The 24,705-nt window shown below is 34.7% G+C and overlaps 4 protein-coding genes and 1 long non-coding RNA gene across 7 annotated transcripts; 4 read left to right on the forward strand and 1 right to left on the reverse strand.

Annotated features, from left to right (window-relative positions):
• The first annotated feature begins 984 nt into the window (after positions 1–984).
• On the forward strand, positions 985–3,994 carry LOC148212635 (uncharacterized). The gene is made up of 2 exons (XR_015789372.1): positions 985–1,312; positions 2,826–3,994. It is a non-coding gene; the product is annotated as an uncharacterized LOC148212635 (long non-coding RNA).
• A 643-nt stretch (positions 3,995–4,637) lies between these two features.
• LOC111020574 (ankyrin repeat family protein) lies at positions 4,638–7,361 on the reverse strand. Its single transcript, XM_022297268.2, has 6 exons — positions 7,091–7,361; positions 6,275–6,362; positions 5,686–5,750; positions 5,097–5,165; positions 4,979–5,028; positions 4,638–4,878 (listed from the first exon to the last, which is right to left on the reverse strand). The coding sequence occupies exons 1-6, from the start codon at positions 7,163–7,165 to the stop codon at positions 4,752–4,754; spliced, it is 474 nt and encodes a 157-aa protein (XP_022152960.1). The 5' UTR covers positions 7,166–7,361; the 3' UTR covers positions 4,638–4,751.
• A 717-nt stretch (positions 7,362–8,078) lies between these two features.
• On the forward strand, positions 8,079–12,028 carry LOC111020607 (RING/U-box superfamily protein). Of its 2 annotated transcripts, XM_022297311.2 has the most exons (4): positions 8,082–8,412; positions 8,979–9,109; positions 10,285–10,389; positions 11,289–12,028. In XM_022297311.2, exons 1-4 carry the CDS (start codon positions 8,338–8,340, stop codon positions 11,707–11,709), a joined length of 732 nt encoding a protein of 243 aa, XP_022153003.1. In that variant the 5' UTR covers positions 8,082–8,337; the 3' UTR covers positions 11,710–12,028. The 2 variants fall into 2 exon arrangements, with proteins under 2 accessions (XP_087976795.1, XP_022153003.1); XM_088120669.1 differs by lacking the exon at positions 10,285–10,389 and having other exon boundaries at positions 8,079–8,412.
• Positions 12,029–16,462: 4,434 nt separating this feature from the next.
• On the forward strand, positions 16,463–18,558 carry ABCG23 (ABC-2 type transporter family protein). Its single transcript, XM_022297402.2, has one exon. It carries the CDS (start codon positions 16,537–16,539, stop codon positions 18,496–18,498), a length of 1,962 nt encoding a protein of 653 aa, XP_022153094.1. The 5' UTR covers positions 16,463–16,536; the 3' UTR covers positions 18,499–18,558.
• Positions 18,559–20,772: 2,214 nt separating this feature from the next.
• Positions 20,773–24,129, forward strand: LOC111020671 (hydroxyproline O-arabinosyltransferase NOD3). Of its 2 annotated transcripts, none has more exons than XM_022297393.2 (9): positions 20,773–21,013; positions 21,375–21,805; positions 22,000–22,067; positions 22,158–22,359; positions 22,534–22,631; positions 22,737–22,806; positions 22,897–22,968; positions 23,067–23,180; positions 23,763–24,129. In XM_022297393.2, exons 2-9 carry the CDS (start codon positions 21,422–21,424, stop codon positions 23,820–23,822), a joined length of 1,068 nt encoding a protein of 355 aa, XP_022153085.1. In that variant the 5' UTR covers positions 20,773–21,013; positions 21,375–21,421; the 3' UTR covers positions 23,823–24,129. The 2 variants fall into 2 exon arrangements, with proteins under 2 accessions (XP_022153085.1, XP_022153086.1); XM_022297394.2 differs by lacking the exon at positions 20,773–21,013 and adding an exon at positions 21,042–21,254.
• Positions 24,130–24,705: the final 576 nt, after the last annotated feature.

The following is a 24,705-nucleotide window of genomic DNA, read 5'->3' on the forward strand; positions in this document are numbered from 1 at the left end:
TGTTGGTGGGAAATTTGGTGATTTCTGTTCCTGTTGGGGTAAAAGAAAATATGGCATGATGATGAGTTTGGCCTGCATGCTTCACACATTAGAGTGCCTTCTTTTTTTATTTTTCTGCCCCTTTATTCTTTTTTTGATCTCCAATTCTTCTGTAGGCTAAATCTACAGTAGCTGTGAAATTATTTTAATGTAAAAATCTGCTGATGATCATAGGAATGTGAGCCATCTTATCTCTTGTGTTCATATTTGTCTTGTGTGCGCCCACTGTTCACTCATGTGCTTAACAATTGCTTCTAAGTTTCTAATTTGGTGCCTTTTTAATTTCTACTCAAATCATTTGTATTTTGTCTTGCCAGTTGGGTTTTTTTTATCCTTGTATTTGGTTGGTTTGGATTTGTTCAAATAGAAGCTGCAAATTCTGAATTGCATAGCTTGGTGCTGGTCTTAGGCTTTGGCTTGGAGGGCTGCTGAGGTGTCACAATCATATGAAATTTAAATAAATGAAAACATCAAAATGATGTCTTTTTCACTTCACTGTTCCACTTTTTTAGTCCACTAGCATAACATTGTACATTCTTGGTTCTGTTGTTAACTTGTTGTGTCCAATTTTGATACATCCAATGAAATTCCTATGTTTTCTATCCCAAAGCACAAACAGGTCTGGGGGCAATCTTTCCATTCATGATGGAGCAAACTAAAAACTTTTATTTCCACTCTTCAGAATCTAATGCTTCTTCAATGTTCCATGTTTTCATGCCGTTCTCTCGGTTTTTCGAGTACTGTTTCGAGTCTACTTTCGTGAGTCTTATTGGCAGCGAACAGGTCTGCATCTGGGTTTGTTTGAAGTAAGTAACCCTTTTTCTCATGGTTATAACCTAAGATGTGAATTATTGTCTGTATTATTATTTCATGTTGACAAATTTGGCATCTATTTTGTCTGTTGTTTTATAGGCCAACAGCCCCTGTGGGGATGCTGAGTAAGCTTTTATTTTTCTATTGGAATCCTTCCTGTAGTGCCCTTTTTTCCTTGCATGCCATTGTTGACCTAATTCATTTATTATTCTAAAGTGGCCTTCACATTCAATGCTTGTTTCCTTTTGCATTATTAAGACATTGGATTGGAAAGATTTGCTCCCTAGATTTCTTCAAGAATAGTTTTGTATTATTAGTACCCTTTGGAACAATGTTTACATTTCAACACCTGCACACTCAGATTGTTCTGTCCATATATCAGCATGGTCATGCCACTGCCCAGCAACTACGCGGGATCTTCGGCGATTCTCGAGATCTCCAGTAAAAGTAATAAAGATAAGTATGTCGTTACGATATTTTTGTTTCAATTATCTGCTGGTTTTTTGTTTAGGTGTTATTTTGTGCTGGGATTCAATGTTTAAGGCTCTTTTAGTAATGTTCTTGTTTTTTTTATTTCTTATTTTATCGTTTTAAAGTAAGAAAAAGCACAATTGCATGTGGTAATTATTTCTCATTTTTTATTCTCTCTTTTATATTGAATAGAAACTAAAAACGTGTTTGGAAGCCATGTTTCTTGTTCAATAAAATTTTAAATGAGAGTAAAAGTTTTGTATGAAAAGTAATTTTTCAAAAAATTTATGTTATATTGATTTATTTGATTTTATTTTTTTTATAGAAACATTTTATGATGATATTTTAATCTATGTTTTTGAAAAAAGTAGAAACAAGAACTCCGAACTTGAATTTGTTGTTTTTAAATTTTCTACAGAATTTTTGAAACTAGTATTAAAATTGATAAATGAGAAACAAGAACTGTCACCAAACGATCACGGTGTTGGTGTTTGTCTTGGTTATTCATAGTGGGATATTTAATAGGCTAGAGTGTATTTAAATACACAGATTAATAAATATTTGGAAGCCATATATTTATATATTTTCTATTTTATTTCATTTTAATGATTTCTGCTGTCTTGTATTGACTCATTGAATGTTTCTTTATTTATCGAACATTATTGTTTTCATTACTTTCTTTCTTCAATTATTATTGTATTCAATGTTTCTCAGTTTGTTTTTCTTCTTTTCTTCCCCCTCTATTCCTTGTGTTTACTTTTTTTCGAGTTAAGCCCGATGGTCGGTTATGAGGCTTGAATATCTAATACCTCACACTTACTCGCACCTCTCTAAACACAAGCTTTCAACACATGTTATTCTGTATCATCGAACTCGAATTCAAACCGACGCGATCAATTGCATATCTTTGGTTTCTTGATTGATTTGTTGGACGAAATTTTTTATTTTGCCAAGAATTTGTGTGGCCTTGTTCATCATAGTCTTGTGATATTTTCATGTCTGTGTGTTCGAAATAATAGGTAATCTGAGATACTATTTCATGGAATAGATATTGTTGTGAATTGAAGAAGAAATTTTCTGTCCGCTTGTCACCTGGATTTTTTTTTATTGTTTTTATGTCTATTTTATATATTGTGAGAAATATTCTATTATATTTATGATGAAATAATTACTTTTCGATTTTTTTTTTAATGTTGTGAGAAATCTTCTATAAATGAGACAATATCTATGCTTTTTATAGATCTGTTTTGCATTAACGCTCCAGAAAAAAGGGAAACATGACCCCACCTTCACTTCTTTCTGTTTTCTATTTAGATTTTTTATTTTATTTTTTGAGGAAAATTTGTATTTTTTATTATTACTAATTTTTGGGTTAAATTTGACGCATAAGTTGGTCCTGTTTGGTTAATTGTAGTATTTATTTGTTATGCATTAATGTTAATACTACGTAATAATTAAAATAATGAAGGACTTGTAATGTTTTCTATGATTTATTTGGACAGAATGATTAATGCTGCACCCATAATATCGAAGGGGGTTTTCTTTGAATGTGAACTTTCTTTCAACTTGTCCAGCTTTATTTCATTATTCTCTGTAGCTGAAGAAATTGATACTATATGTATATATATATATATCTTTTTTTTTTCTTTTGAGTTCGAGAGAACGTAGGGGTGAGTATTTCAATGATAGACTAACATTTGACTGTAGTTAGAGGAATGTCTGGTTGATTGTGGATTCGAATTCTTACTTTGTACTATAAAAAAAAGTCGAAATATCTGAGGAATTGTAAAGTAAATGGATAATTTTTTAATACTAAATTGTTATATAGTAAGAATTCATATAAGTTTCAAAAAACAAGGATTAAATACTATACTTTTTCCCCGATGTAACTTTGTAGGGTTTATAATTGTTTTGTTGATTGTTTCCAAAATAATCTTATATAGTTCTTCGAAGTTTTTTTTTTCTTTTTCTTTTGTTGTTTTAATTTTAAATAAAAGTGTTTAAAAATAACTGAGTGGAAAATTGAATTCATAACTTTATAATTGAAAAAGGTTTTAGTACGGTTGAACTAAGTTGATAGGCAGTAAATTATGGAATTGATTACTGGAGCTTTGGGATCATTCTGTCATTCTCCCTATAAATGGAATCCTCCACGAGTAGCGAAGCCGCTGGTTCTTTTACTTGTTCATCTTTAAATTCTTGAATTTTGACGGAACCACCGGCCGAGTGCGCGTTATCTCCGGCGAGGTTTTGAGGAAATTATTTTGATCAATCGGTATGGGGCATTGGCATTGCATATACTCTGGAGACGAACAGAAAGAACTTATCGATTCTAACTTGTAATGCGAGAGAGAGAGAAAGAAAGAAGAAGATAGTTTCAGTGTTCTCAGAGATGACAAGGGACGAGGCATGAAGTTTGGGCTAGGGTTGAAGGCCAATTGAAGGTTGTGTGTTTCGTTTCCCGCTAGGGTTCGTTTGGCCAATTGCATCGCCATCAACTCTGCTGAGCCTCTGGGCAGGAGAATCTTCACTGCTGCAACCCTTTTTTTTATTTTTTTATTCTTTACTTATATTCGGGAAAACTTAAACAAACTTTCGATTTCAATAATTTAAACCCTAGCTCGGATACGTGTAACTTAGATTGGGCAATCAAGTTTCAATTTCTTTGCAATTTGTTGGGATTAAACAGGTTCTTCTAATTGTTTTGGATGCTAGTTGGATTTAGTTTAGCCACTATATCGCTAAATTTGAGTGTTTACATTTTTTACATGATTTGAAAAAAATATATTTTTACATGATTTTTAGTGGTTTGGTCAAATTTATCTAATATATTGGTTGGATTAATTTAGTTGAGTAGTTAATTGTAGTGTTGATATAACTTAATAGTTTAAATCTACGAAATTGAGAGTTTGTATTTAAGCTTTACGACGGGACAAACTTTACCAACATAACTTACCCTTTTAAATTTTGTTAATTACATTTCAAATATTTTTTTGGACATTTTTTTGTTAACACCAATATTTTAGTAATCTCTGAAATTAACCCAAAATAATAATAATAATAATAATAAACAAAGTCAATATTTTAGTAAACCGAGGGATTTTAACTAAAAATAAATTATTTTCTACAATGCCAAGATTTACTATTGATGTTTTTTAGATAATTCTGTAGAAATTGATTCTTTAGTAATGAAAATATTGGAGATTTAATGAATGATTTTCACATGCTTTAAAATTAGATGAATATATAATTATGTTTTTAGTCATTTGGAACTCTAAAATAGAGCTCATGCTTGGGGATGTCCAAACGAGATCGACGCATACTTCTAATCTTATTGAGCTGTCTTTACTTTTACTCTGATTCTTTTACAACTGAGAATTTCTCCACCAATATATTAAAGCAAACAGATCAAAAATTTTAATTTCCCTCTACTGTGTTTCCAAACTCAAAACGCTGATCCCAGTGAGTTCGACTTGTGCCGCAGCGATGTTGATCGCATCAATGACATCCATTTTCCCTCGAGTCAGAGCTTCATCCATGGGAGTTCTCTCGTGGCTACACACGTATAATGTTCAGGAAAATTTAGGTGCACAAGGATCCTTGTTATGATGTTTGAATTAAATCTCCCAGTTCATAAAAAAACAAGATAACATACCTGTTCAATAGGCTCACATTTGCTCCTGCCAATATCAACTTCTTCACCACCTAAAATAATGTGAAGAATTAGAGGGGAGCTAGATTTTTGTCAAAAAACACTATTGGCAGAGCATTACCTCAATATGACCATTTAGACATGCCCAATGCAATGGTGTATTCTTTTCTGTATTCAAAGCATTCACTGCCTGCTCACACTCGAAAAGGTTAAAAGAGACAATGGCAGAGTAAAGACTGCACAGGTAAATTTGCTTAAAATCAAAGGCTTTAAAATGAAAAGTTACAAGTGGCCTTAAATCAAAAGAAGAAGATGGGAGTAAATTGCAAAGTAATCAAGAAAGGCAAGTCGGTGCTCAACATACAAGTGAACAAACTGAATCGTATTCAAGAGAAGTGCAACAATTTGTAATAGATGTGTTGCATGAAATGGGACTAGTCCTTGAAAAACTTAAGATAGATAAAATTGATCAGTGAAAGAATTGCAGCAGTCCAAATTCATTCTCTTCATACTTCAACAAGATAAAGACGAGAATGATGACAGGTATTATTGCCATCATTATGGATAATACAAATGCATGAATAACTGATAGAAGAAGATAGTTTTTCCATGGAAGGGCCTATATACTCCTGTTTTAATCATTAGTCAACACAAAAATAGATAACATAAGAAACATCAGTTAGAATTAGAAAGAAAAGTAGATATCTTACCACTCCTTTATTTATAAGAAACTCTACAATTGAAAGATGGCCATTGGCAGCAGCCATGTGTAGGGCTGCAATCAAACATTAGGCATATCATAACCATGTCAACTACCAGAGATTACAATCAACAAGTAAATTTGACTACATTCTCATCTCAATATTACTCCATGATCATCAAATGGTCACGAAATTAGCAAAATATTCCTACCGGTCATATGAAACCAATTTATTATTATTATTATTTTTTTGATAGGAAAATGAAACCATTTAATATCTCATTGGGATCTCAACTAAATGAGAAACAAAGGCATGTCATCTCTTGAAAAACAGAGCATATGACTATGCCTGGATATTTCTCTCGTAGCAACGAAAGTAAAGTTAATATATAGATTGAATTACTAAAATATACCTAGTGAAGTATGGTCATGTTCAACAGAGTAACCAAGTTTTTTTTAAGAGAAAAAAAAAGATTTCAATAAAAAGATAATGAATACAACAGCATGGGGAACGTAAGTTTGAGAGTAAGTAACTCATCTAAAGCACAATAAGATGTGATCAAAGAACACCATATAAACTCTATACAGAAGAAAATTACCGCTTCGACCCTCGGAATCCTTGGAATCAAGAGAAATTCCCGCAGAAGCAAGACTAGTTACATCATTGATATCATTGTATCTAGCAGCCTGTCAAGAACCATCACAAATTTTAAGTCAAGCTGAAGCATACTCCTATCATTACCGGACTGTCAAAACTATCCATATTGCTATCTAGCTATACCTGAACTTTCAGAGTCACCCCAATACCTCCCACTGGTCTAATTGTTTCCGAGAAATTTTCTAAGTATGGTGTACTAATTATCCAAGATAATTTAATAGGTGAATTATTTGCAAATTCACAGTCGTCAGAATTTTAGCTGCTCATACATTTCCTTAGCCAAATAGCAATGAACATGTCTTTCATTTCATTATATGACCAGACAGTAACTTAAAATTGGAGAATGACAGTTTTTACCAATACGCTTATACAGAGGTTTATTTAGGGTTCAGTGATGTCCATTTGAAGATATCCAGGTTATAACTCAAAAAGCTTCAGTGAACCAAAGATATGAAAGATACTAAAAAAGATAACAATGACTGGAGAATCTTTTCACATATGCGTGTCTCGAGTGCAAATACCAAGTAATTTTTGCCATTTTAACATACGGTAAAAAAGAAAAGAATCCATGGTTTCTTGAATTTAGCACCAAAAACCTTATGATTCATAAGAAGAGAAGGTGATGCTCTGCAATGGAAGGAAAAGTAAAACCTTAATAGAAATGAATACAAAATCATGAGAGCCTTGTACTTCGAAGCGCTACACAAAGCAACCCAAAGAAAGAGAATTCTATTAAGCAGAAGAATGAAGATCTTACATCAACTAGAGCCTCGACGTCATCCATCGTCGTTTCCACGGTGCTTTGCTCCGCGGGGTTCGGTTCCACCACCATCGTGCAGCCGCCGGAGACTCCAAAGAGAAGAAACCTCGAAAATCTGGACGGTGACTCTTTCTCACGATCTCTTTATTCCTCTTTCAGCGTGAAGAGAGTGAAACTCACAACACACAAGAACCCTAAATCGGCGATTCTCGGAAAATAGAGTGAAGCATATACTGGTTACAGAACAGCCTACAGCCGCTGGTTTGTTCCGGGTCACCCGAGTCGACAGTTTGTACAGCGTAAGAACGAAGCTGACCGACCCGATAGTTTGTACCGAGTCACCCGAGTCGATAACCGACCCGATTGTTTGGGCAGGCCGAAGCTATATCATGGGCTAGTAACTAGGTTTGGGCCTGTTCATTATGATGATGAGGCCCAACTATAATGGGCAGTAAACTAATGCCCTCGAGTGAAATTGTTAGATTAACCATATAGCATCGTCTTAAATCAATTTTTTTTTCAGAAAAGTCTCAAATCTTTTACCGTAAAGTTTAAAAATTATTGTAATAAAAAAAAAGAAGTTTAAAAATTATTAATAAACTTGATATTAATAACTTAAGCACTTTTTGGTTTAAAATCGAGTCGGTTAGAGATTTTTTCCCTTTAACCACAGTCGGTTAGATACTTTCCTTTTAATTTTTTACTGTATTATAAATGACAACCAAAACAAGCAATATTTAAGGAAATTAATATATTATAAATTTTAAATAATTGATGCCATTTTTAATTTTTTAAACATTTACTAAAAATAAAATTATTTGTAATAACAAAATTGATATTAGTAACTTAACCTAACTTGATATTACGGTTAAGATACTTTCCGGTTTAAAATGGAGTCGGTTAGAGATTTTTTTCCTTAACCACAGTCGGTTAAAGAAAAGGAAAATTACTTAACTAAGAAGAAATTGGGGCCAAATGAAATCAGATTAAATAACAAAGATGTAACCCTAGACTTCATTTCACAAGTTGTGATTCTCCCAGAACTCTTTCGATCGCTAGTCGAGTATATTCTCGAGCATCTTTTATTTTCTGTTTTGGTCCAGAATAATTCTTCGGCATCTCCTTCTTGCTTTTCAAGATTTGATCTGTGCTGAAGGAGAGCCGTTTGTTTGGGTTCTGTGTAATTTAACTTCTTGACGAGGAAGAAGAAGGTTCAGAGGGGAAACGATCGACGACTACTCGCCATGACTTCTTCCGGAATCTCTATCGAAGGCGCCGAAATGTCTGATGCCGTTCAAGAATTAGAAATTTGCGATCAGGTCTTAATCTCTCGCATATTTCGACTTTGATCTACTTGATTAACGAACTTCCGATATTCAAGGAAATCAGGGGCTCAGAACTTTACGTGAGAAATCGTTGTCTCCGATTCGTGTTGGATGTATTTTGTTCTGAAGTCTGAGATCGATGATTTAGCCTGCTTTTCTTTAAGTTTCAAGATTTATGCACATCGGGAGTCTGATTGAAGTCTGAGATCGTTGATTTAGCCTTGTTTTCTTTCAAGATTTCCGCACATCGGGCGGCTTATTTCTGTTTTTAGTGTCGTTGGAAGTATTTGATTTAAACGAATTGAATTGATACGTGTGCTTACTTCTTGGGCTCTAAGGAATCATTGTTCATATTCATCGATTTCCGCTATCCGATTGGCAGTAATTAGATTGCAGTTGTTTTTTATTAGTGAATTTGGTTGCCTGCGCTGGCTTCTTTATTTTCCAAGAAAAAATTTCCTTTCTTGTAGTTAGAATTGCATGTATATGATTCTGTTGAAGCGTCCCTTAAGGATTCGCTAACTTTCTGGGGTTTTCATGTTTAACTTTTCTATATTCAGGTGAAAATAGGAAAGAAGGTAGAGATTCAAGGAACGGGGCATGGGAGTCATGATGGGGCTTGTGCAATTTGCTTGAATAAGATAGCTCTTCAAGAAACTGCCTTAGTGAGAGGTTGCGAGCACGCCTATTGGTTTGTTCTAATTGATTAATCTTTCTTTTATCTATTGATTAATACTTTTTGGAGCTTGACTTTTGTCCTGCTACAATACATTAGGTAATTTTTTATATGTTCCTTTCCTGTTTTTTTATGGGAATCTTTTTTGTTGTAGTTCTACAGATGGTTCAATGCTAATGCTGCTTTTATTACATATATTTCATTTCGTAGTTGTTATATGCTTATATTGGAGATGGAGTTTATTAAGTTTTACGTTTTGATAAACTTTATAGGAGAAAAATTTCACTGTATCCGCATTGCCTCTGGTGCAATGTTTCTGATTGTACTTTGGGTTTCTGGGATTTAATGGAAAAGGTACGCTATGTTAGATTTATAACCAGAGCACCTTGGAGTTAGTGAAATGTAAGGTACAGAAGTCTTATGTGTAATCTATAATTTGATTTTCTTTGAAAAACGAAGTATCATAAACTTGCAAAACTCTTTGTTATTTAGTTTTGTTTAATGGATTAGTTATTGAAGTTAGAATGCTTCCTTGGTGAGACTTGGGTAGAAATTTGTTATCCTCGGTCAGTATTTTAAGTGATTGGGTAACGTGTCTTGGTTCTACATGCCAGTAGACACTCCAACCTTACATTTGTTAAGTACAATGGACACATGTCAGACACTTGTTAAATTGGGTACTTATCAAACACGGTTGAACATTTGTTAAGTATCATAGATGCATATTGAACACATATTGAACAATTATTGGTCATTGGAACTCAAGTGTTCAAGCATATGTTGAACAAGGCTTAGACGATTAAAAGATGATGTTTTACAATGTCGTGCCAAGCTAGTTAACCTTTCTGCACCTCCAGATCATGTCATTTCATTACATACTTTGATGCATTTCATGGCTGTTGAAAAGTTCCACTTTTTATGTTTTTATACTTACTTTTGGGAAGATTCCCCCTACTGCTGTTGCAGGGAACACTTTGTATATTTTCCACTTTCAGCTGGGAAATTTATTAGTAATAACTAAACCAAACAAAAATCGGAGAGGCATATGGTTAATGCAATTGTCAATTGTTTTGTAACCACTCAAGTATTAGAAAATTTTCCTTGTTATGCTTGTGAAATGATATTGCCTTTATAGTTGTACATATGGTAATTATCTTCTTTCATTTATCTATTATTTTGTTTTTGTGAAGTGTGACTTGCATCCTTCGATGGGCCTCGTACACTCAGAAACCGACTTGTCCACAATGTAAACATCCATTTGAGTTCTTGATTGTGCATCGTTCTCTTGATGGGGGGTATGTGTGTACATATTTTATAGTGATCTCCTAGCCATTAGCTTATTTGCTTTCTCTGAGATCCTTTAGTTTATTTGATAATTATCTTTTTAAAATGTGATCAATACTACAAATGTGAAATCATTCATCAATAACATAGTACGAGATATATATGTGATTCTCTTAAAATTTACATTTGGAAAGGTAAAAAGGTCCATGTGTACTTTATATAGAGGAAAACTATGGTGAAGGGCCGTGGCACTGAAAGTTTAAGTCATGCATGCTTATCTGTTCTTTTGTACAAATTTGGGGAAAAACAAGGATGCACTTTTCATAGGAAAATAATAATAATAATAAGTTCACTTTATCTCCTCCATCATGTCAAGTATCTATTGTCTATATTGCCTTTGTTTTATCTTCCATTTCTTTTTTATGAAAGCTTAGTTTCTTTTAAAAAATTCAATTATCTATATTTCAATAAGTTTTCTGTTAAGAATTACAAGCTCCATAGTTTTAAAAATAAATTCTCAGCTTAATTTCGATAATGGGAACTTGTATTCAAGAAAATATGAACCACTATTAAAAAGATTTGTAGTAGTTTTAGTTTTTAAATAATCCAAAGACAATTTTTATTATTAACTCAACTACCTATAAAGACACTATAGTGAGGTATAATAGAATAGGAAAGGTCTCGTGCAGATGTATGAAGTAATAAACTTTAGATCACTTTTGTTGGAAAGGTCCCAACTCCCATAAAAATTTCATTTGTGAGAGTAACACGGGAAAGTTTGGTTACAATTATGTGATGTGTTATGCAGCCCTTAACGTTTTGTTCTATAGAGAATGAGATTATGTGGTGCAAGTTATTTGTTACGCATTGTTCTTATTATTTGATCTGTATATTATCTGCATATTTTTAGCATCCATGACTACATGTTTGAGGAGAGTGTATGCCTGCTTTTGAGAGCTTCATGGTATATACCATTGGTTGTTGAAGACCGGGAAGAAACCTATGATGATCCTGAGGAGTACTATCCGTATGAAGATGATGACGAAGAGCTTGAGGAAGATTACCTGGGTGCATCCTCAAGTCTTCGCATCGGCAACCGTAGGTGGGGGGACAATGGTTATGTGAGGGCAGGTCGACAAGAAGCACGGCCAATTTTTAGGCCAAGTGTTCCAGAGTTTGCTGCGGCTAGCTCATCACGCGAGCCTACAAAGAAAGATGCTTCTAAAGATAAAACCGGTCGACGAGCTAAAAGAGCTTTAAAACGGGAAGCTGCCGATAAAGCAGCAGCAGCAAAGCATCAGGAACATCTAGCTAGGTTGGGTCGGAATTGATTTTATGTCCAAGTTCTTGTGTAGAATAAACCTTGTGGTTTGACCCCATGTGTACAGGTTCTAAGATTTAATTTTCTTTTCTATAGTTGATGTCCCAATGAAATCCTAGATGGGGATTATACTTGAAAAGGTGTAAATGAGGCCTTTGGATTCTTTGTATTCTTAAAACATTGGATTCCATAATCTTCAGGAAGACACAGTAGGCCTTGTAGATAGGTCGAAGTTGAGACTAGAAGTCATTTGGTGTGTGTAAGTGGTTAGATAATTACAATATTTGTAACATTTTCAATTCTTTTAAACTTCATTTCTTCCTTGTAAATTTCACTGTCAAATATTTGAGAAAATGAAAACGTGTGAGAGAATTACACAGTAAAAGTTGTGAGATTTAGGATGAATATGGGATAGTTATTTATGATTTGTAACACATAAAATGGGACTGCACTATAAATCTTTTTAAATCACGTTTATAAATCTTTTTCTTTTGATGAGAATTTTGACACTGATGACTGAGGTTCTTCTCTCTCTTCTGTGGACATATGGTTAAAAAGTTTACAGTTATTTATTTTATTTTATTTTCTCTTTTTTTTTTGGATTCACCTCTCTTAATTATCAGTTTTTTAACAGCAGAGTAGGCATGTAATATCTATTAACCACTAATTAATTCTTAATAATTTTCTCTCTCATATTTATTTTCTCGGTTTGTTTTTTTGTTTTTTTTTTCTTTTCTTTTTGAGAAAATTGCAGGTCAGTTTCTTGACAACGGTAGGTAATATCTATTAACCACTAATTAATTCTTAATAATTTTCTCTCTTATATTTATTTTCTCTGTTTGTTTTTTTGTTTTTTTTCTTTTCTTTTTGAGAAAATTGCATGTCAGTTTCTTGACAATGGTAGGTAATATCTATTAACCACTAATTAATTCTTAATAATTTTCTCTCTTGTTTGCTTGTTTTTCTTTTCTTCTTTTTGAAAAAAATGCAAAAACCAGATAAAAACTATAGCAGTGGTTGCAATTTCAACCTTCAACTTTAATTTAATTGTAAAAATTAAACCGTCCACTTTCATGGGTTTAAAAATTGGATCCTTTTGCATATATGGTTAAAGAAATGCGATGAGAAAGAAAGTTCTTTCTTTTTTCTTTTGCTTTTATGGAATGGCAGGTCAAGTGGAAAGAAATTCTATCTGGCCTTGCCTTGCCTTCATTTTTGTCTCTGCTTTCTCTGTTTTCTGTTTGTTCGTTTGCTTGATTTTCTGCAATCTGATTTTCCTTTTGCATATATGGGTAATGGGTTATAAGTTATAACTTCTTGCTTTGCTTGCATGGGTTTTGTCTGATTTTGTCTCACTTCCCTTATTAGACCAGGCTTCCTGTGTTCTCATGTTTTGTCCTAATTTTTTACACCTTTTCAAGTATATTCCCCATCTAGGATTTCATTGGGACATCAACTACAGAAAAGAAAATTAAATCTTAGAACCTGTACACATGGGGTCAAACCACAAGGTTTATTCTATACAAGAACTTGGACATAAAATCAATTCCGACCCAACCTAGCTAGATGTTCCTGATGCTTTGCTGCTGCTGCTTTATCGGCAGCTTCCTGTTTTAAAGCTCTTTTAGCTCGTCGACCGGTTTTATCTTTAGAAGCATCTTTCTTTGTAGGCTCGCGTGATGAGCTAGGCGCAGCAAACTCTGCAGCACTTGGCCTAGAAATCCGTCGTGCTACTTGTCGACCTGCCTCCATATCCATTGTTCTCCCACTTACGACTGTCGATGCAGAGACTCGAGGATGCAACCCAGGTAAGCTTTCTCAAGCTCTTCATCATCACCTTTATACAGATAGTACTCTTCAAGATCATCAAAGGGTTCTTTCTAATCTTCAACAATCAATGGTTTATACCATGGATCTCTCAGAAGCAAGGTACACTCTTCTCAAACATGTAATATTAAGGATGCTAACAGTATGCAATAATATACAGATCAAAGAGTAAGAACAAATGCATAACAAATAATTGACACTACATCATCTCATTTTCTATAGGATATCATGTTAAGGGCTGCCTAATCACATCACATAATTATAATCAAGTTTTCTTGTGTTACTCTCGCAGATGTAAATTTTACGAGGTTTGAGACCCTTTTAACAAAAGTTGTCCTAAAGTTTATTACTTCTTACATCTTACACTTGACTTTTCCTATTCTATTATATCTCAGTATAGTGTCTTTATAGGTAATTAAGTTCATAATAAAAATTGTTATTGGATTATTTAAAAACTTAAACTAGTTCAAATCTTTTTAATGGTGGTTCATATTTTCTTGAATATAAGTTTCAATTACCCAAATCAAGTCAAGAATTTACTTTTAAAACTACGGAGATTGTAATTCTTGAAGAAAATTTTTTGAAATATAGATAATTGAAATTTTTTTAAGAAATTAAGCTTTCATAAAGGGGAAAATGAAAAAAATAATAAAGGGCAATATTGACAATAGATATTTTACGTGATGGAGGAGATAAAGTGAACTTATATTATTATTATTTTCCTATGAAAAGTGTATCATTGTTTTTCCTCAAATTTGTGCAGAAGAACAGGTAAACATGCATGACTTAAATTTCCGATGCTATGACCCATCGCCATATTTTTCCTTGTATGAATTGCATATTGACTTTTCTACCCTTTTCGATGTAAATGGTAAGAGAATCACATATCTATCTCATGCTATATTATTGATGAATGATTTCATATTTGTAGTACTAATCACATTTTAAAAGATATTATTAAATAAACGAAAGGGTGATTAGGAAAGCAAATAAGCCAATAGCTAGAAAATCACTAGAAAATATGTGTGCACATATCTCCATCAAGAGAATGGTGTAGAATCATGAACTCAAATGGATGCTTACATTGTAGACAAGTCGGTTTCTGAGTGTACGAGGTCCATCGAAAGATGCAAGTGCACTTCACGAAGATAAGATAATAAATAAATGAAAGAAGATAATTTCCTTATGTAAAACTATGGAGGCAATCTCATTTCACAAGCAAAACCAGGAAAATTTTTCCAAGACTGAGTGGTTACAAAACAACTGCCAATTCTATTAACCATTTGCCTTTTTGATTTTTGTTTGGTTTAATTATTCCTGATAAATTCCCCAGCTGAAAGTGAAAAATACACAAAGCTTTCCCTGCAACAGTAGTATGAGAAAACTTTCCCAAAGCAAGTATAAAAACATAAAAAACCATGAAATTCATCAAAGTATCAAATGAAATGACACTGGAGTTGCGGAAAGGTTGACTAGCTTGGTACGGTATCGTGACATCATTTTCTAATCATCTAAAGTCTTGTTTAACATATGTTTGTAGACTCGAGTTCTAATGACAAATAATTGTTCAATATGTGTTTGAGACGTATCTATTATACTTACAAATGTTCAATTGTATTTGATAAATATCCAATTCAACAAGTGTTTGACACATGTCTATTGTACTTAACAAATGTAACATTGGAGAATCCAATGCAGCTAGAACACAGACACACTACTTAGTCATTAAATCTTGACTAGGATGATAGAATCTTATCTAGTTTCATCAAACAAATCTTTGAACTTCAATAGTTAATACACTCCCAAAACTAAATAACTGTTAAGTTTTTGCAAGTTTCTGGTACTTCATTTTTTTTTTCAAAGAAAATCATATTATAAATTAACCATCCTTCTGTGCCTTACATTTCTCTAACTCTAAGATGCTTCGGCCATGGATCTAATATAGCGTTTCCAGGAATCCAATTGAGAATGTGGAGCCAAGAGATGCTGCAGAGTCAAAAAGATCCTGAGTGCAGAGCGCTGCTATGGAGGGCCATGGCACTGGTTCGAGGCAGAACTTCAAGTTTGGATTTTTGTCAACTCTTTTTGTACGAGGGTGTTGTAGTGAGAGATTAGTTTGTACTCTAGAAAGAGATAGAGAGTGTTATTATTGTTGGGCATTTTCGAGAAAAAAGTGAGAAAATTTATTCTTGAGCCATTGTAAACTTTTGTACTATTTCTGGTTAACATTTTAGTGGAACCTGCCAGGTTAACATTTTAGTGGAACCTGCCACATTAGCAGAGAACTGGATGTAGCCCATATTGGGTGAACCAGTATAAATTTGGTGTGAATCTCTCCTCTCTTTTTTTTAATTTATTATTGTTCTTGTTGCAAAATTTTAGTTTGATTTATCTATTTTTTAAGATGTGAGTTCCAATGATTAAATTTTGCTATAATTAGAACTAGGACCTGATATAGTACGTTTATAATTGATAAATATATAATTTTATCCCTAACAAAACTTGCAAGTACAATTAGAAACATTAAACCAAAGTTCTCGATAATTAATTTGTCCACAACAAACTATACATATATATAATTTCTTTCTTTCTGTCAGATTAATTTCCATCTGTCGCATTCATCAACCCAAAAAACATGGATCATTCGTGCAGATTGATCCAACAATTGTGCTTGGACTTGCTAGGCAGCAGCCTTCCTAGTTCCTTACAAGGTTAAGAATTTTAGGCCCATTTTCCTGGAATTCAAAATATTTCCGCAAACTTTCTCGACTGCCAAACAAGTTTTTCCTTCCCAGAATAGTCAAAACAGTTCTGCTCACCAACGAGACCAACTTCTTCATCACCCAAAGATTTAAGTATCAACTGGAAAATTTGTCTTGCAATCAAGCTTGGTTGTTCCAACTAACAATCTCAAGCTCTCAAGTTCTGCATTCCCAGCCCTTCTTCTTCTTCTTATTCGCTTGCAGCCATGAAAATCCCTGCAAACAATTGAGCTTGAAATCACCCAACAATGGCGGTTTGCTTTCCAAAAGGAAGCATAGCAGACGACTCCGCCACCCTTTTCTCAACATCCAACTCACCAGAGGAAACCACCAGCGTTTCTTCCTCTTCTTTTCACCACTCTCCACCACCACCCGATGCTTCCATTTCCACCAAGAAACTTTCCATCAGGAGTCTCTCATTTTCTGTTCTTCCAAACAGGTCCATACCCACGTCATTTTCTGAGTTGATCCGAGGACCGAAGCCCATTAATGTTCTCAAGTCTGTCTCATTTGTGGCAAGAAGTTCTCAAATTCTCGCCATTGTTGGCCCAAGTGGAACAGGCAAATCTTCTCTGCTCAGGATCATATCAGGGAGAGTGAAACAGAGGGATTTTGACCCCAAAGCAATCTCCATTAATGATCAATGGATGAACAGTCCTGAGCAGTTGAGGAAGTTGTGTGGGTTTGTGACACAAGAAGACAATTTGCTTCCTCTTCTGACTGTGAGAGAAACCTTGATGTTCATGGCCAAGTTGAGGCTCAGAGAATTGGGTTCAGAAGAGAGAGAAGAAAAAGTGGAGAGGTTACTGCAGGAGCTTGGTCTGTTTCATGTGGCAGACAGTTTTGTAGGAGATGAAGAGAAGAGAGGAATATCTGGAGGGGAGAGGAAAAGAGTTTCAATTGGAGTTGAAATGATTCATGACCCACCAATTCTTCTGCTTGATGAGCCAACTTCAGGCTTAGATAGCACTTCTGCTCTTCAAGTTATTGAACTTCTCTCTTCAATGGCAAGAAGGAATCGAAGAACTGTGATTCTCTCAATCCATCAACCAGGCTACAGAATCCTTCAATACATTTCCAACTTCTTGGTTCTCTCCCATGGTTTAGTTGTTCATTTTGGAAGCCTCAAATCACTAGAAAAGAGGATTGGTGAAATGGGAATTCAAATCCCAATTCAACTAAATGCCCTAGAATTTGCCATGGAAATCATAGATAAACTAGAAGAAGATTCAAACCCCCCAACAACTACCCAAATTGAAGAAGAAGAAAACCAGCTCTTCTCCTCCCCACTTTGGCCTGATGAAGTCATTGACAAAATCCCAAAACACAACAACAGCAGACAGATATCGATATTTTATTCTTCACATTTGCTAGAGATTATGTTTCTGTGCTCAAGATTCTGGAAGTTAATATACAGAACAAATCAACTACTTCTAGGTAGAACATTGCAAGCCATTGTAGGAGGAATTGGGCTTGGAAGTGTTTACCTGAGAGTAAAAAGAGACGAAGGAGGAGTTGCAGAGAGATTGGGCCTCTTTGCTTTCAGCCTCAGTCTCCTTCTATCTTCTACAGTGGAAGCCCTCCCAATTTTCCTTCAGGAAAGAAGGGTTCTGATGAAAGAAGCCTCGAGAGGAGTCTACAAAATCTCCTCTTACATGATAGCCAACACCATCGTCTTCCTCCCGTTTTTGCTCGCCGTCGCCGTCCTCTTCGCCGCCCCAGTGTATTGGCTCGTAGGGCTAAACCCCTCAATCGGCGCCTTCGCCTTCTTCACCTTCGTGGTTTGGCTCATCGTGATGATGGCGAGCTCGCTGGTGCTGTTCCTCAGCGCGATCTCGCCGGATTTCATCACCGGAAATTCCTTAATCTCCACCGTCCTCGGCGGATTCTTCCTCTTCTCCGGCTACTTCATTCCGAAACAAAACATTCCCCGATATTGGATTTTCATGTACTACATATCGCTGTATCGGTACCCTTTGGAGGCGATGGTGGTGAACGAGTATTGGGGCGCGAAATCTGAGTGTTTCTCGTGGGCCGATGAAGGGCGGCGGCGACTCTGCGTGCTGACCGGCGACGATGTGCTGAAGAACAGAGGGCTGGAGGAGGATATCCGGAGGATGAATGTGGGGATTATGATTGGCTTCTTCGTGTTCTATCGATTTCTCTGTTGGATTATTCTTGCTCGTAGGGCTTCCTCTACAACTATATGATTTTTGTCATGAACATGTTTTTTTTTATTATTATTAAACTTTTAATTCATGCACTTTAAATTAACTTTTATCAATTTTGATTCTAATAGCATATTCTCTAACTAAAAAACCATAAATTTGAATTCTGGTCGTTTTAGCAAAAATTGGTTCTAATATATTCCAATAGGATCATATTAAATAATGATTTGCCATAACCTATAAGAAAAAAGTCAACTAATTAGATAAAATAAAGAATAACAAGTTAGAAATTTTTTGTCAAATGCGAACATTGGTATATATCTATATCTATAACTTAGAGTCTGTGAATTTGATTCTCATCCTCACATGTTATACTTGTTGAATATTTTTAATAGAAGAGAGGGACATGATATTCTACTTTCATTAATCCGACACATTAATATTTAAGTAACAATGTTGAGAACTTACATAGTGATGTAATTAGAATTTTTCATCCCCACATGTTATATTCGTCGAAAATTTTTAATAGAAGCGAGGGACATAATATTCGACTTTCATTAATCCGACAAATTAATATCTAAGTAATAGTGGTGAAAACTTACATAGTAACTAGAATTTTTCATCAACAAAAGATTCAATGGTGTAAGAATTGAAAAAAAAAAACTTACATTTATGCTATATATGTAATTTTATCTATATACTCACATCAAATTTTTTAAATTTTAATTATGTTTCTTTAGAATTATATTATCTACTTGACTTCTTCCATATTATTATTATATATATTTTTTTGTAAAATTTAAATTTGTTTACTTTGAAAATATATAGTTATCTCATGCGGTTAATATAAATATATCTTACAAAATTCACATACCCTCATAAAGATTTTATTGCATTTACGTTGTTATTATTATTATTATTTTAATTTTGAGGAAGCATTTACGGTATGTTGTTTAGCAATAAATACACCTCACAAATTCTATGTCTAATTATTTTGGAAGTGAATTTAATATACTCTCTCGGTGTTATTAAGGGTAAAGAATACGTGTAAGGAAAGAATTAATAATTAATACAATTAATGTTTGCCAAACACATTTTAATGCCCGAGTCAAAGCATTGTTATTTTATTTTATTATTTTTTTAGTACAATATTATAAGGATGAGAATTTCAACTCACGCCCTTTTGACCAGACATAAGTGTCTTAACCCGTCGAACTATATTTTGATTGATATCAAAAGCATGGTTATTGTTAAGTAGAGTCAAATACAAAAAATAGTTTAATATTACAATGATACTAAGTATTCCCTGATTTTATAGAATCTTTACTATTTAATCTTGCTTGTTAAGAATGGCAATTTAGTGTTTAAAACACATATTATTCGTTGACTAATCAAGGATGGATAATCATTGCAACAATCCTAGATCTTCCACCTTAATTTAGGAACAATCTGCTAAAGCACCAGAGCCACTTTTTTAAGGGTGTACTTCCTCGTTAAGATGTGCGTATCCTGCCTTATTCTATTAAGAAAGATACTGTAAAATCTAGTCTACTCATAATAATTTGTTATCCAACGTGAGTCAAGACTCGCTTATGTGCTTAAGTATGGATGAAGTCAAAAATATTTTCATGAGCAAAATTTTACATGCTACTTTTGTGTGTGTGTATATATATATATATACACACTATTTCAAATTAAAAAATTAAGGGGGAGAGGAACAAATTAAAGAAAGGAAAAAAAAGTGACAAAATCTTTTGTATTATATCTTTCCAATTGCGACAAAGTAAGAGGATGATATAGCCAAACGCATAATTATTCTAGAATTTCTATATATTACCATCATCAATCTTCTTCACCCAATTGGCTTTATTCAAACAAGAATAAAAAGATCGAATCTTTCAAAATTATAATAAGCCTGAACTCTTAGAACAGTATCAAAATGACATTCTCATAGTAAAAACGCCTTCACAGATTTACTTTTAAGCACATCAAATTACCCATTATTTTTGGGTATAATATGAGCCAAAAAAATGATTAAAGCCATCCAGGTGTGGTTAATCCATTGGAAAACAAAGTTCATAGATGGAACAAAAGTAAGGGATCTTTATTCTGCTCTAAAGTGTCTGCAACGCAGTGGATTTTGATATGACACATACTCAAATTTTTGTCTGAATGCTCACTGGAAACCAAAAGAAAGAGGGAAATTATAAACAAACCAAAACAAAAGCTTAAAAATTGATCCATAAAGTTTGTCGCAATCCAGAATGTCGCACCCGAATGAGTGGCCCATCTATATATATTACCTTGGACGGCTGGTTACCACATCGATCTCCATAAAAAATCGCGACCCACGACCTTATTTTCTTTAGTTTTATAGTTTCTTTCAAAGCTTGGCGAAGCCCCCACGTTTCGCCCATTTTCTTCTCTTGGGTCCAAAGCGTTCTTGTTGAAAAAACCCTCTAAACCCAAAATCTAATCGCTCTTGACTTTTTTTTTTTCTGCACCCCCTTCTGGATTTCTGGGCTTTCTTCGGTTTCTTACACGTTTATTTCTACTGGTATGAATCAATGTCATTTCAGTTACCTGGAGCTTTCAGTTTCTTTCCATCTTCTTATTTGAATGAATTTCTCTTTTCCCCATTCCTTTTTTCTCTTGTTTTGATGTTTTGATTCTGTTTTTTACTGTTCCAGCCCAAATTTCTGAATTCCAGATCTGGGTTTTGCCATTTCGCATTCTGCCATGTTTATATACTCATGCGCTTCCTCTTCTTAGCTATATCTGTTGTCTGCTATTTTGAGGTGTTGAATTCAGTTGCATGTTTGAGAACTAGAAGATTGTTGAGTTCTTGTAGCCGCCATTGATGTAGCTTCATTAGTTCTAGTGCTCCTCACATTCTCTTCCTTTGGTTATTGGTGCAGCATTCTGTGAAATGACAAGCTGCTAAGGGATCAAGAAACCGAAACCGATGATTGGGAGGAAAACTTCACCAGCTCTTCTGGTGCTTTTTGCGCTTGGGTTTCTTTTTGCTACTTATAACTTGCTTACCATGACCATTCACAATAAAGCTTCCAAAGGGAGTTGGGTTTCAGATGGGTTTGATCCAGTTCTTCGATTGCCGGGCAGGGCAGGGAAAACCAATTCAAAATACCATGTGGCTGTCACTGCAACTGATGCTCCTTACAGTCAATGGCAGTGCCGGATCATGTATTATTGGTATAAGAAAGTGAAGGATATGCCTGGATCTGACATGGGAAACTTCACTCGAGTTTTGCATTCAGGAAGGCCAGATAATTTAATGAAGGAGATTTCTACTTTTATTGTTGATCCTTTGCCAGAGGGATTGGATCGGGTGAGAATCTGTTGTTCTTTTTGGTTATTGTTCTTGTTTTAGTAGATTCTGCAGATGCTCTGCTTCAGACTTAACTGGTCTTACTTACTGTTAAGCTCATTTATACATTGGTTTTTTGTCTGGTTGATCTTCTCTTTGGTTTTGTCTGTAACGATGGTTGAACTTAACGCATCGAATATCGATGAAAATTTCAGGGTTATGTTGTTCTAAACCGACCTTGGGCTTTTGTGCAATGGCTGGAGAAAGCAAGCATTGAAGAAGAGTGAGATGGTTTCTGGGTTTTTCTGGTAAAGCTTTTCTTTCTTTCCATTCTTGATGAAATCTGAGGATGGGTGGCTTTTGACTGATGCAGATATATACTAATGGCAGAACCCGATCACATATTCGTGAATCCTTTACCCAACTTGGCGCATGGAAAGAATCCTGCTGGATTTCCGTTCTTCTACATAAAGCCAGAGGATCATGAGAAGATCATCAGGGCATTCTATCCTGAGGAGAGTGGTCCAGTGACCAACATTGATCCAATTGGAAATTCTCCAGTAATCATTGAAAAGGTAAAATTTTGAATTTGTTTGGACTGCTCATGAACTTACTTGATTGAGCAAAGACTGAATTAGATGAAAATGCACATTGTTACAGTTGGTACAGCTTACATGATCATTATATTGTCCTGCTTTTTCAAGGATGATTGATAGTTCTGAATCTACTGATCGCGTTTTCTATATTAGACACTGCTGGAGGAGATCGCACCGACATGGGTGAACATATCCTTGAGAATGAAAGACGATCCCGCTACTGATAAGGCATTTGGTTGGGTGCTCGAGATGTGAGTTCTACTGATATTTTTCATCAAAGTTTAACGTTGTGGTAATAGGCTTGGGATCGGAATCAGTGTAACCGCTCTTGATGTCAGATGACTCCCTTCTTGTAGGTATGCTTATGCTGTAGCCTCTGCATTGCACGGTGTGCGGCATACTCTCCGCAAAGATTTCATGCTGCAGGTTTCACCTATTTTGAGAGTTCCATCCATTAGTTATGATCTTTCTGAAACCATGAATAGATTATTGATCTTTGGCTGTTAAGTTTTTCAGCCTCCATGGGATTTGGAAGTCGGTAGGAAATTCATCATCCACTATACCTATGGATGTGACTACAATATGAAGGTATTGAACCGTAGCTGATGATCGAACGCCATTTAGTTTTGGACTATTTTAGTGGTACGCACTAGGTAGTCTAATCTTAACTCATGCTCGATTCACAGGGTGAACTGACATATGGCAAGATTGGGGAGTGGCGCTTTGACAAGAGATCGTATCTCAGTAGTCCTCCACCAAGAAATCTTTCCTTACCTCCTCCCGGAGTTCCCGAAAGTGTAGTAAGTCTCTGAAACCTCATCTCATCTTCTCCAGAATCTGTCTGAGAAACTGCGGATTAGAATCAATAACCTGTTAATGGTCTTCAGTTTGTCAAATCCCATTCGAACATATCCAGTATAATATGAAGATTTCACGTAGAAGATACTAGGGTTCATCCACTAGCAGATTTTAGTTCCTTCCATTACCAGAACTAACAGAAGCTTTTAAAACAGTAAAGATAAGTCAATTTTTCCCCCTTAGACCCTTCGATCGTCGCTCTTGACTTGTAGCTCCATCATTTCACTTTGGTATGTTCTTCATCACGGATTCATATTTGTTTCGTGTTCCTGAACAAGGGAGACAAATTAGCCAAATTTGGATTGTGTTTCAATAACAACTCTGGGCAGTGGTTCAAACTTCGTATTTCCTTCTACATACTCCGTTTTTACGCTTGTCGTAGCCTTCGGTTTTTCTTTTTTCCTTCAATGTCGTTGTCGTTGTCGCTCTTGGTGAGTCGGGACGATATTTATTTCATGTGTTTATGTGATTAGAAGTGATTTCTCCAAGTTTATAGATCTCTTGTTATGATTTTGGTTTTGCAGGTAAGGCTTGTAAAGATGGTAAATGAGGCAACTGCAAATATACCTGGTTGGGGCACATAATAAACTGGTGTGACTTTTGTGGGAAGTTAACATTAATTAAACCTTAGTTTTGTAACTGATAATACACTTTTGGCAGCAAAATCATGGTGGGCTTGTGTGATGGAAGTCATCAAAATACCAATCAACTTGAGAAGAGAAAAAACAGTATAGAGAGAGAGAGAGAGAGAGAGAGAGAGAGAGAGAGAGAGAGAGAGAGATTGTAATGTGTGAAAATAAAGAGTTTTTCTTTTTCTTTTGAGATAAACTAAATATACCATTAAATTTTTTTGCACAGTATATTAGATTATACAAAGTCTTCTCTTCTTTATTTGTAGTATAATATTATAATATTTATGCTCCCTTAAAAGACCATCATTTTTTTTCCCAAGGCAAAGATATATTCCAAGAAAAAGAGGGATCTCATCTCACGGTGCACATAGGAAACAAAGAGACCCGGCAAAAATGCTACAAAAACATGAACAAAATACACAAATGGCATAAGAAACACAATATATATTAGAACCAAGAAAAATATAACCACCTAATATGAAAATAAATCTCAAATAAGCTCTATCAATGGCCGAATTTAAAACGAATGCTATCTTGCTAGTACGTCGAAGAGACACTCCAGACCCTCGTCTCTGGTAGAAATTGTCTAAATAAAATCCATATGCATCCACCGAAATATCTAGGACAATCGGGCTAAATAACCCTTTTCAAAGGCCCATTATAAAATGTGGCCCCTCTTCTCATTTTTATGTTTTTGTAAATATTTGCTGACATTAATTTTGTGTGAAAATACGTATTTACCCTCTTCATTTTTTCTCCAACTTAAAACCCCGCCTCTTCCCATTCTCATTCTTTTTTCTTCACCTTCTCTCAAAAAACAAGCAACAAGCTCCAC

The sequence above is a fragment of the Momordica charantia genome (genome assembly GCF_013281855.1).
Source record: "Momordica charantia cultivar OHB3-1 chromosome 2 unlocalized genomic scaffold, Mcharantia_2.0 BLBB01000002.1, whole genome shotgun sequence".
NCBI classification, from domain to species: domain Eukaryota; kingdom Viridiplantae; phylum Streptophyta; class Magnoliopsida; order Cucurbitales; family Cucurbitaceae; genus Momordica; species Momordica charantia.